Source organism: Monopterus albus, unplaced genomic scaffold (genome assembly GCF_001952655.1).
Source record: "Monopterus albus unplaced genomic scaffold, M_albus_1.0 scaffold69.1, whole genome shotgun sequence".
Taxonomy (NCBI): domain Eukaryota; kingdom Metazoa; phylum Chordata; class Actinopteri; order Synbranchiformes; family Synbranchidae; genus Monopterus; species Monopterus albus.
In genome coordinates this window covers 4,502,499-4,515,804 of record NW_018127949.1, presented here as the reverse complement: position 1 = coordinate 4,515,804, position 13,306 = coordinate 4,502,499, and the positions used below count along the sequence as shown (strand labels likewise).

At 43.7% G+C, this 13,306-nt stretch overlaps 2 protein-coding genes across 2 annotated transcripts in view; one reads left to right on the top strand and one right to left on the bottom strand.

The window, feature by feature from the left end:
• The window catches only part of sec24c (SEC24 homolog C, COPII coat complex component), a 21,933-nt gene extending 15,813 nt beyond the window's left edge, over nt 1-6,120 (bottom strand). Inside the window, 1 exon segment of the mRNA XM_020605095.1 lies at nt 6,042-6,120. Coding sequence (XP_020460751.1) covers nt 6,042-6,094 — 53 coding nt within the window. The 5' untranslated portion in view covers nt 6,095-6,120.
• On the top strand, nt 1,828-13,306 carry synpo2lb (synaptopodin 2-like b). The gene is made up of 5 exons (XM_020605096.1): nt 1,828-2,305; nt 5,246-5,397; nt 5,499-5,798; nt 6,430-6,815; nt 9,798-13,306. Exons 1-5 carry the CDS (start codon nt 2,204-2,206, stop codon nt 12,527-12,529), a joined length of 3,672 nt encoding a protein of 1,223 aa, XP_020460752.1. The 5' UTR covers nt 1,828-2,203; the 3' UTR covers nt 12,530-13,306.

The following is a 13,306-nucleotide window of genomic DNA, read 5'->3' as shown; positions in this document are numbered from 1 at the left end:
CAGAACCACACACCTGAATGAACAATCAATCAAGAAAATTAATGCAAATGCTCTCTCTGCATAGCTCTTAGTGTTATCTTTAGACACAAATCATACTTACCAGTTGTCACTGCTTCAGTGACAACACCTTTATTGGCTTATTATGTTTGCCTTGGTCACACCCTCAGATTGAATCTTATTCATTAACTACTGAGTTTAAACACACTGAACAATATATTCTCTACAATTTAAAAACTGCTTACAAAGACAGTTCCCATGCTGAAACTTACACAAGCCTAAACCAAACAATTACAATTGTCTGGAGTTACACAGACAAACCACAGGACTTGTAAGTAATTCTTTGTCAGGTATGAGTGCCCGTGAGTTAAATGCCCGTGAAGACAGTAAAGTTTACTGGTCCTAACAGTCGAGTTGTGACAAAACCCCAAAAGGTAACTCGGTGGGGTGATCGACTTTAGGGGAATGGTTACTCCTGCATATCACATGTCGACTTCTACCTTGCTAACAGGTGTGCACGAGTGGCGTTGTTTATTCAGACTGGTCGAACCTATATGACAGAACGATGAGTATCATCTAACAAACACGGGCTAAACGAGCGGGGCCTTTCAATAATTCAACACTGCCAGTGCCACAACGAGAAATACAATCGCTGGGACCGTGCAGCTGTTTAGTATGTCGGGCCTACCGAGTGACCCACATCTGCTTCCCTGGCTCGGTCGCACAATTAAGGAACAGGGTTAGCGGTTTCAGTCAAACACTAAACAACCTAGACAACTAACCTAACGTTAGATAACTACTACGCAATCGTTGAAAATAAGAGACGTATAAAAGAAGAATCAAGTGTGATAACAGGAAGGCTGGGGAGCGTAACAGTGTGCTAAAGAGAACTACCTCCGTGCCGCATTGTAGTTAGCTCTTTAGCTAGCTACTTAACGTTAACAACACAACATGTCAACCAATACCTCAACCCAGAACCCGGTTAACACAGTTAGCTAACAGTTATGAGTCTAACCAGCTGGACGAAGCAACACAACTATGACTTATCCAACTTCCAAGTCATGGCGGATAGCATGCTAGCATTAGCAGGCAGACAGGTTAAATCATGACAGCAGCAGCGGTTGAGTCAGCTGTGATAAATCGCCACAGCCGGACCTAGATAACGTTAGCCTGCTAGCTAAGCTAGGTAGCTACGGCCAGCTATTTCGCAAAGCGATATTAGCTGTGCCCTAGGATTAGCTAGCATTAGCTAACACGGCAAAATCCAAGCTCCCCTGTCAAGCCGGGCAGGAATGTCACACATTAACTGGTATCAAATCGAATCCTACCTCCAAAGTGTTGGAAAGAGTAAAGCTATCCTCCGCTTGCGGCAAACAGTGAAACCCGGTGGCCGACAACACTATGATGGCGATGTCGTCCCGGGGTGTTTTTCACAAATCCCTCTTCGGTTACGATTTCAGAAGCGGACATTCAACGGAACTACCGCAGCGCTGTGCCACGTCCACATCCGGACAGAGCAGAACGACTTCCTCCACATTCGTCCTCTAGGAGAGCATAGCCATGCATGTATTGAGAGAACTCTCATAATAGATCCATAAGCGCAACTATTATTTCAAGCTTTTTTTTCTTTAGCTATTGAGAAGGGAATTCTGTAACTAGGTCAGTCCACATGAAACACTTCTGGATTTTACAGTGGAAATTGATACCTGATGAATGTTCAGTGCACAAACTCAGTATTTAATTAAATGAAACACCTGAATAAATAAGTGGTGTGTTGAAATGAATATTTCATAAAGATTAATATTATATTAATATCTAAATTTGTACCTTTACCAGTAGTTGTTTTGAGGAAAAATAGCTGTGGTCTGAGTAATGAGGGCCCTGTGCCTCAGTAGAGCTTTGTCTAGCAACGCCCCTGGGTCCTGGTGGTTATTTTAAGCATCCTCTATATACAGAGTGACATGATAAGTGTTGAATAGAAGTGAGGTGAACACACACACATTTTTTCCTCTCACCCCCCTGAGCACCCACCCTTCAACCCAGCACTCCTATGTTAGCGGATGAAAGCCAGTCACCCCCCTTATGGGTGGAGTGATTTGCCAAAGAGGAGAGGAGTGGGAGACAGAAGCCTCACACTGACTGATAGTCACAAAGTGCGAGGAACTAAAGAAGAGGCCATCAAACACACAACAAGCTGTGAACTGTGATGGTAGCAGAGGAGATTGCGGTCTCTCTTTCAGGAGGAGCCCCGTGGGGCTTCAGGCTGCAGGGAGGAGCAGAGGAGCACAAACCGCTACAGGTGGCCAAGGTATAATGGGGCTTATGTGTGTGTGTCTGTGTATGTTTGCATGTTGCTGACTTCCTGCCAAGGTGGTAACATGAGTAGGTGGGTTTAATACGGACTGCAGCTGTTAATGAAGCATGGGGTTTTGACCACCAGTTTGTGGTTTACTTTATAGTCAGAATAAAATCTGAAAAATGAATCAGTAGCCTATTGCATTGGTAGTGTTAAGCGCTTGGACCTCTGGTACTTGGAGGTATGTAGGGGTGTAAAGTAACTAAATATACTCTTGTCAGTGTAACTGTTTTTCACAGATACCTTTAACAAGTACATTGTAAAATCAGTAATTCTACTTTTATTTGTAGTTTGTCTACTAGTTTTAGAAATGCAAACATGACCTTTCTTTGGGGAACTTTGTTAAATTGGAGAAGGATTCATGTGGTGGGCAAAGCCATATTGAGATTTTTATAATTAGGATATAAATCAGGATGTCTTTCACATTAAACCTTTGTATCTAAATAATTGTTACTCATGAAAGTGCTATGCGTTTATTGTCACTTGAGTACTTTTGACCACAAGTAATCTTCCTCCCCCTTCATGCAAATGTACTTCTAGGATATATATGGAAAACAATTTTCTTATATTTAACTGGCCCCATCCCAAATCAGTGGATCAGAAAACATTGTGAACACATTTGGGGGTTGATCTTGACTAGCTGGTTTTGACACTGTATTCTGTGATTATCCCGAAGGAGAGAACATTTTTTAGTTTATCTAAATAGGCTGGTGTACAGCACACATGTGGGCATGAGAATCTACACTCAGATTGTGTTTGTATGTGTTTAAAGTTGTGCACATTAATGTGCCTACTGAACATAAGACATTGATTGATTAAGAAAAAAGTAAGACATGATTTCTCCAAGGTTTGCCTAACAATCCTTGACTTTCACAGGCCAACGTAGAGAGTATGGATGAGTACAATTTTCAGCCAGTCATTCAAAAAAAAAAACAAAAAAAAAAACAGGGCATGTCATTTGAAAGCACAAGCAGATGACTTGTTTCAGACATCATTACATATTTATTAGGCACAATTTGGTTCCTCCAAAGTCTTTGGGTGTCTGAGTTTATAGCCTACTTGTTGACAGACCAGAATGTTCTCTCTAATAAGAAAAGCTATTCTGGAGAAGAGGAATGTGAACTCTCTGACGCCGATGTTAAAAATTGTCCAGTTACTCATAAACTGTTATAACCTCTGATTCAAAATGGAGGCATGGTAGCTCTGCCACAAAAGACATCTCTTTATCCAGGCTTTAAGGAGATAAGGTCACCTTTAATGCATGTTTGATCAGTGTGTGCTTCCTCTTGTTGGTGTGTATGCATGTGAGTAACATGCTTTGTGTGTGTGTGTTGTTAAGTGTTTGTCAGTGGTGGGACATACTTCAGATAAGCCCAGTTGGGAGTGGAGCACAAACTAGAGGATGAGAATAGATTATTCAAGAGGAGCTGGAAGCTGAGCATGGAAAAGGCCTCTTGCTCACAAGCAAAGATACAGATATGTACATACACACATTTCTGTCTCATAAAATGTTTAATTCTTGTAGTACATTGTAGTTATTTTTCAGTATTCACATCACACTGGCTCCTGCCATCTGTCTGGGAATTTGATTAATTTTCCTGCAGTGTTTTATTTTGGGTAGGGGCATATGGTGAATACTTGGCATTCCACCAGATGCAGCTGTTCAAACCCCTTCTTTCATGATGCTTGTACTGTATATGTCTGTGTGTGTACATTTACCTGTGTGAGTTTGTACACTTGTCTCTTGCGTGTATTTGTGTGACGGTGGAGTGAGATTTTGAGTCAAGGGGTGGAGATAAAGATAAACACTGTGTCCACTTAAGAGCTCGAGTAGGTGTGGGAATACACTCAACATTTTTGCTTCCAGCAGTGAAAGGAATACTTGTCTGTCCATCTATCCTGTCTATCACTCAACCCCCTACAGACCTACTTCCTGAAGGGATCGTATGACATCATTTCTTAGCGACCTCCAGAAACAGCTGCATGACTCCACAAGTTATTTTGATACAGGGACATTGATATCTACCAGAAGACAAGAGCTGTTCACCAGTTGTCCTACAAGTTTTGACCATTTCACCAAAATGCTGTAATTGCATAATATACGTCCTGTTTGATTTTTATAGGAGGTACACTGATGTAACAATTTGGATGACCGCCTATAATATGGCCACTACCTGCTGTAGAGTACAGGTTTTTCTGTATAAAATCAAATATTCAGGTAAAAAAATCACTGACTTTATCACTTAAAGTTTCAGTTAACATCAGGACTGCAAAGATGTGGTTTCACCAGATTTGACCAACAGTGGTCTGGAAAACAAGCCCACTAGTGATGTGGATGTTATCACTAGGAGGCGCCAAAGTCAGAAAATCCATACTGTTAACGCTGCTGTTATTGATGATAGCAGGAGTTTCAGAGTGTATATACATACTGAGAAGTGTTGGGGTAGTTAGTAAATAACACAGATACCACAAAATATTCTAAGAGTGGTTTGGGACACTCCAAGGATTAGCAAAATAAAACTGAGGGACTGCAGAAAATAATTTTTTTTGCATATTCCTTACATGTTAGCTTATAGGTCTTGTGAATTACTGGATGTTTTCTCCTGTGGAATCTCTCTTCAGTTATATACGTATGCAAGATGGATTACTAAACTGGCCTATGGGGCACAGGCCCAGGATCTGTAATCTGTCCATGGACATATTCATCTCATGACAATTTGCTCCATGTGTTTTTAGTTTTGTAGTTTAGTTTTAAGGGGCTGCTAGGCTGAAAACCAATAACCAATTGAAGATAATGGTTAAATAGAAGTAGACACGATATTGTCAAATAAGTATATTTACTGTGATTTTATCACAGCTATGAGTATTATTGTGTCATTAAACTCTCTGCAGGTACGCAGGCGCAGCAAAGCATGCAGAGCTGGGCTTAAGGAACATGATGAACTGGTTGCCATTGGCGACCATATGTGTGCCAAACTCAGTCATGCTCAGGCCATGAACCTCATAGATACACAGAGCACTACACTTAACCTGAGGGTGAAAAGGTCAGAGCCTGGACTCACACACATACAGGACATCACACACTCTATCATACAAACTGATGCAAGGTGTCGATTTTCACAGCTTATAATTTGTATGTTTGCAGAGCCTCTGAATTCCACTCTCCATCTTACACCGGTCACTCTGCATTGCCCTGTGCCTCAATGAGGGTCCTGCCTCCCACCACAGCTCCCTTGTCTTCCCATTATTCCTCCATCCTCTCCCCCACTGGGATACCTAAGGCCATCACTTCCCCTTCAGACAGTGAGGCTTATTATGGAGAGACAGACAGTGACGCAGACACACAGTCACACACGCAACGCCGCCAACGTCGCACACCTCCTCACACACGCTCAGCTGCACGCTATGACGACCAAGAAGATGAGGAGACCTCAGAGATGAGCGGGTAGGCACAGAGACCTGAAGTTCTGCACCACTTTCTGTGCTCACTGCATTCTGCCATAGAAAAACTGTAGTAGTAAAATCTGAGAAGTCTGACATGAATGTTAGCTATAGAGGCGATATCAAAGCCTCATCAGAGTTGGAATTATAAGTGCATCATTGCTAATCAGGCAAGATGCTCAAAGGTGAACATCCAGTACAGCAGATAACAATGTAACTTAGTACTGTTTGTGTTATAATGTCTCACCTGTCTCTAGAGACTAGTAAAGGAAACTTCCAGTGAGTCATAGTGTTGTCCATCAGAGGGACAGGGCTTCTGCTGTCTATGTGGTTGGCGTACCCTGTTCAGGACCAAAGAGATCAGAGAACATTTTTACTGCACTGGCCTTCTATTCTGTAGTAAGAAATACTAATATTTTTTTCAAGGTAGAAGGGATATGGCTTTTATACATGGTCTGTCCTTCTCCAAAATGGAAAAAGCACGTGAAAGATGATGGAGTTTTAGATCAGACTCAAAACCAAGATGTTCGGTGACACTGTATAATGTCAACTAAACCACTATGAGCTCTCACTCTGAAAAACGTTAATATTTTTATTTGAAAGTGGATCTTTGTTGTGTTTTCTCTTTGTTTAAGGTATGAGAGTGCCACAGATGGGGTTTCAATACAGGGGCAGTGGGATGGGTTGTATCTTGCTGGTGTTCCTCGTAAAGAGCTCCTCAACCAGCCTGTCCAGACAGAGCAGACCACTCCAGCACACACCCCACAGACTATGACCCCTCACACACTCACCCCAACCCTGGATCAGGGATTGGTGGAAGCAGAGGGAGAAAGTGACAGCGGCTTCCAAGAGGTGGGAGACGGCATCAGGTTGGCCTGTCCACCCCTAGTGTCTCATGAACGGACAAAAGAGGCTCTGGTGCTAGGACTGGGTAAACAACTGGTGCCCATGGTGGGACTACAGCAGACCCCTGTCAGCGACGAGCTCTCCACCACCTATATGGACAAAGCACGGCAGGCCAGTGAGTAAACATCTGCATTCAAACTACACCATTACAGGTAATAAACAATAATAAAGTTTTTAGAAGACAAACTAGAGATTACAAGGACAAAGAAAAAAAAATACAATTACAGTTCCCAAGATTCCCCTGGCGTCCCCAAACCCATCTGCTGCAGTTTAGTTTAAATCCTCAGATATATCTCCCTCTAGTGACTATTTTCTATCACTGCAGCACCCACTCACATTTCACAGTCTGGCGACGACAGGATGAGATATAACAAATACTTACAGAAATATTCCTCCTCCCCTCTTCTGTCCTCTGAAACAGCAGTTTGTCTCTTCTGTCAGTATTCTGAGCATTTGCCTCATCGGCTATATTTATAGCTATTGAAGCTTCTGATTGACAGACTGCAGGCCACACAGCTGTGAGTGTGTCTGTTCCTGTGAATGTGCATGTATGTGTTTGTTGTTTATGCACAGTAGGCTATATAAATGTCTACTGAAATGATCAGCTGGTTCATTATTATTCAAAAATTTGTTACCCCAAAAACAAAGATTTAAATTATTAATTAATCATATAAGTCATACATCAGGAGAAATGCCAGACGTTTGCTTGTTCCACCTTGTCAGGATGCACTGCTTTTCTTTTTTTTGTGTCATAATAAGTTGAATTTGGGATTTAGACCACTGGATAAATGTTAATAGGCTAAACAATGAATTGATTAATATGAAAACTGTAGACAGATCAACTGAGTGATTCCTGGGGATCAGGACCACACAGGAGCAATATAAGGGGTTTAGAAATGATTACTGGTGTAGGGGAAAGGAAAACCAAAGCCCTGTTACATAAAAATAATAGGTTTTATTTCAAACTTTTATCTAAGATTAGTTTTTTTGTGAAATACTGTATAGCTTCATCTCTTTAGGCCTCACTGTATTAGTAATAGTATACTGTGATGGTGAGATGTTATTAAGGAAAAGTTTTACATTAGATTTTTTAGATTTTTCATGAAGATGAAGGGAGGATTTATGGCAAGATTGTTGTTTAAGACTGCATTTTAACTAAGTGTACCTACTACTGTGGAAACTGAGTTTAAGTCTCTGCAAGAAAGCAAATAAGTGTACAGTATTTCCCTAAATGTTGAGCTATGTTTTATTGACCTTGTCTGGTTAACATATCATCTCATTAAGGCAGTAATGATCATCGCTGATCAAACTGAATAGCTATGCTCTGATTGAATTGCGACTTTATATGAGTGAATGTTGCAGGAATGAAAGATCTGTCTTCCAGTACATGAGGCCTAAGGCCTGAGTCATGTAGACTGGGGCTTTAGTTTAGGACAAAAGATGATTTAGTTGTTCTGGGACCTGCCCTTTCTCACATTACAAACACATGCACAGCTTTGGATATGGGACTGTTAGCTCTGTTGAGTTGTGTGTCTGTCTGCATGTTCAGTAGCTGTTACTATTGGTGTGAAGTGTTAACAGCAGAGAACAACACATCAGTGAAGAGGAATATAAGATATATGAGTTTATGAACTCATGCAGATGCACATACACACACAACCCTGCTGTCTAAATATAAGGGGTCTTCCTGTCCTTGTGTGTGTGTGTGTGTGTGTGTATGAGACAGAGAATGAACAGCTGCCTGTCAGATGCCTGTCAGACAGACGGGAATAGTGAGCTGACATCATGTGTTGGTTTGGGTCGCTGGACAGAGACAAAGGTCTTTACATGGGCTGTACCATGACAGATGAGCTGGAATACAGAGACTCAACCATTCACTAGTCAGAGCAGATCTGGGCACACTGAGGTTGTGTGGGAGGGTCTGAGGGAGGTTAAGGACACACGCGCACTCACACTTTTGAGATGAGGGACCTAACATCTTCAGGGTCAGACGTAGGTGGACACACAGTACCACACACTGCGTATGCAGGTAAGACACCTTAAAATCTTTTATGGTGATTTATTTACACAAATTTACTCACATACTCAGCTATTTTCCTAACTATTAATGTCAGTAATATTTATCATTGTTGTACTCATCGGACATGACTGATGATCTTGATGTTGATTTTTAGACCTGAGGATAAGTTCATGAATCACTCTGCTTGTGACTGTGCATCATTTAGCAGTTTTAAGCTGTAAAGATGAATTAAACATGCTGATGGGTCTATACCTCAGTGCTTTATCAAGCTGACAAAGCCATGTTACTTACCATGGGTCAGATATAAAAGTTACAAAATACCTAGTTATTTTTAGCCATGCTTCCTATGCTGAGAACGGCATTGTCGGTCTGTTGACATACCATTTTAACCCAAACTGAAAAATCTCAAGAAAAGATGGGTGAATTAAATTTTGTACAGACACTCACTGTCCATAGAGGATGAACCCTACTGACTTTGGTGGTTCACAATCCTTTGATGACTCTTAGCACCAGACTTATCCTCTAAAATGTCAACATCTACCAGAGATAAAGACTCATATTGATACTGTGGATTGTGCACAGTATGTGTTTGCTATGCCTTGTTAACCGTGATGCTATTAAAGTTATATAGAATGTGACCAATGTCAGCACACTGACAGCATCAGAGGATATTCCTGTGAGCTGAGGTATATATGTGCACATGCTGGTGTGCACAGGTGCTCACACACGTAGGCACAAACAAGCATCAGTGCAAGAGAGACACTCTGATGTAACCTTCCCAAAGTGCCTGTGACTTAACTCTGCAGAGCAGTAGGAATTTTTCTGCTCTAAATCCACAACACACACTCCTGTCTGTCACTGGTAATCCTCATTCAGCTCCTCACTGTGATAGTACTGTATAAATCAGCCACTGCTCACAGTCAGTGAGTGATGTCACACTGTTTTGTTTCCATTATTTATTGCCTGTGCTTTGTTAAGTATTAATCAGAAATCCCATTACCGGTCCTCTCCTTTGTTTCCTTTCTCTTTCTGCACATTTATTTTGGTCTCTCACTCTTTTCTCTTCCTGTCTTACAGAGTTGCACCGCGGGGAGAGTTTGGTGGAGAAACAGGTGAAAGAAGCACGTACTAAATGTCGTTCTATTGCCTCTTTGCTGACTGATGCTCCCAACCCCAATTCCAAGGGGGTGCTTATGTTTAAGAAACGCCGGCAGAGAGCCAAGAAGTACACACTGACCTGCTTTGGCAAAGCTGAGGAGGACAGAGGAGGGGACACAGAAGGGGAGACAGGAGGGGAGACAGAGGAGGAAGGAGGGTGTTCCATCCTTAGTGGCTCAGAAGTTGAGGAAGAGGGATCTGCAGCATCATTTGACCCTACCTGGGATACCGGTTATCTAGACCTGCTGGACAGAAGAAGCTCTGCCTGCCCTTCAAACACACCAGTTACTCCAGCACCACCAACAACCAATCAGAGCCCAGGGCCGGACATCTCAGCCTATCAGACTCTGGGATTTGTGACTCCTGTCAATCAAAGCCCAGGATTAGAGGTCTCAGGGCTGGAGAGCTCAGCCAATCAGGGTTCAAGACTGGAGAACTGTATCACAAAGCAGCCAATCAGCAACCACTCTGCACAAATGTCTCCTCCAGCTGTGGCTCTGACCAATGGGCGGTCTGTAGCTGTTAGTCGGGCTAGTGTTGTTCTGAGCCTGCCATCTCAGACACCCCTTCCAAGTCAAAATGGGCAACATGGCAACCCTAGCCCTAATCCTAACGCTAATTCTAATTCTAGACAGGTCATAGACTCAAACCATCATTTACAAACCCACTTCAGTCCTAATCCAGGTATTCTGAACCGTACTGCACGCCCCTTCACCCCAGGCACTACCCCTTCTCATGCAACAGTAACCTCTGTGATGTTTCACCCTCCCCAACCCAAATCCACAGCTGTGACCATGGCAACTAAACCAGTGGCTGCTGTCTCTATGGTGACTATCTCACCTACTTGCCATACAACAGGGCCAGATACTAGGAGAGCAGTGTCTAGCACCTCTCTGTACATCCCTCCAAGAAATAACAACAGCAACACTCCCCCCACTATTAACTCTCCCCCCTCAGCCCTCTCACCTCCCTCCTCTTTGTCTTCTGCACCTTTCTCCCAGCCTCCTGCAAATCTGTCCACATCTTCTCCTCAGGCCGCAGTGCATGGTTCCTCTAATCCATTCTCCCCTTCTCCAGCTCAAGGTCCCCCCATCTGTCCAACACCTGCTCAGCCCTTCTCCCCACCAGCTTCCTATCCTTCTGCTCCTATTTATCCACATCCTTCCCCCTATATTTCTGTTCCTCCTATCTCCCCACCACATCCCCCTGATCTAACTCAGGTCCCCTTCCACACTCAGCCCACCTCTCATCCTCCACCTCCCACCCAGCCTTCTCCATCTTCGTCAGTCTACCCCTACATCAACATGACAAATGCAGTGACTCCTAGCATTCATGCTACCATGGCAACTGCATTACCTCCACAGGGGCCTGCCACTGATTCACTTGGGACACGTGAGCAGCGCATCTCAGTCCCCGCCGCTCGCACCGGCATCCTGCTTGATGCCCGTCGTCGTGGCAACAAGAAGCCAATGTTTAGTGCGATTCGGAGCAAGGATGTTTCTCCAAACCCAGACTTGCTTTCAATGGTTCAGAATATGGATGACCACTTTGGGAAAACCCAAGCACCTGAATCTGGAGTTGCACCCACTGGAGATGCCGGGCATGAATCAGGGCCTGAGGAGGACTGGCTGAGGCTAGGAGCAGAGGCCTGCAACTTCATGCAGACTCAGCGGGGACTCAGGCCACCTCCTATAGCTCCCAAACCACAGACCCCTCAGGTGCCACAGCTGGCAGGGAAGGGAGGCCAGCTGTTTGCTCGCAGACAAAACAGGATGGATCGGTACATTGTGGAACGAGCTCCCTCTGTCGCTGCAGCACCTTACTCTCCTGCCCAGACTAGGGAGCCCTCACCCACACCTTCTCTCCCTGCCACCTGGAAGTACTCGCCCAACATTCGTGCTCCTCCTCCCATCAACTACAACCCTCTGCTTTCTCCCTCCTGCCCTCCTAAAGCCCAAAAGAAGCCTGAGGTGACAAAGCCTGGGCCAGCTAGACCTAAAGGGCAAAAAGCAAGCATCAAGCCTGTGGACATTATGAGCCATCAGCCCTACCAGCTGAATTCCTCTCTGTTCAGTTATGGGGGTGGGGTCCCACAGGACACCTCCACCTATCAGCAGCAGCAAGAAATGACAGGTGCTCCACAGAAAACAGCACGAGTATATGAGGTGAAGCGTTTCTCCACACCCCCTCTGACAACCACAGGGCCTGCTCTCAAAGTTATAATGCCTCGATCAGCTACCACACTTGGCGTGCCACTTGGGCACTCTGATGTAACTTCTCCTCCACCCACAATTGGTCCTGCCACCTACCAACCCTATGAGCCTCAAGCTCAACCTTACCACCCTGAGTGGGCCACCTCCCCTCACCCACCACCTCCTACCCCTACCGCCTCATTCCCTCAGCTCCCCACCTTCTCCTCTACCCCAAAGCAACCTCAGTCCCCTATTTTCCTCCAGCTTCAGTCCTCCAACACTCCCCAGTCCAACAGGCAGTTTAAGAGTGCCCCAGATCTAAGTCCCCTGGACTCTGCTGCTACCTCTATACTGGCTTCCAGCAGCACTCATCCTGCCCGGGGCCCCAGACCCAGATTCAGTACTTCCAACCTGGGTTTGCAGCCTTGTGTCTGGCGCCCAGGATCCTTTATGCACTAAACAGATTTGGTCTGGACATAATAAATCAGGACTCCATGGGAACATAAAGCGTTATTCAAAGCTGTAGTTTGGGGTTTTATCAGTCACGTTTTATCACAAGATCTGTTTGGATTGGCCACACATGTAGCACATTTGATCACTTTCATTTAATTTTCTTGACTCATTTACAGTCTGATTATAGTTAAAGAGAACACTGTGTTTTTCAAAGGAAATATTGTGTGGAAATCTGAGACTAGTTATAAGAACACTATGAAAAGACAAAGGATGCTTGGATAAACTGAAATAAAATTCTGTAAATGCTGCATCGAATGATGAAGAATTAAGTTTGAATACAATAAAGAGGAACAAGAGGATGTGAAAAGACAAGGCTGCTGTGAGAGAGGTAGTCACAAATAGGATAAAGAAAAAGGGAAGGACAAGCGATCATAGAAATAATGTCTGATGACATGTAAAAGATGCAGATTTGAGTTATACTGCAACTTCACAAACTCCCTTAAATACAGCAAGTGTTGCCATCCAACGAAATTATATCAAAAATTGCTTTACTAACAAATTTGAAGTAGCTACTACAACTGTAATTCCTCGCTGTTGTTCTAAGGATTTTTGTTTGATGATTTTGAGTGTTGTTTTGTGGTTGCACTCAGCAGCAGTGTGTACTTTATTTTCTGTAGTTTTATCATAGGGTGAGGAACAGAGCTGTCATGAAGCAGGGACAGTAGGCTTGATTTCTGGTCTGTTGATATGAAACAAGACTGGTTTAATGTCTGTTTAGCCATG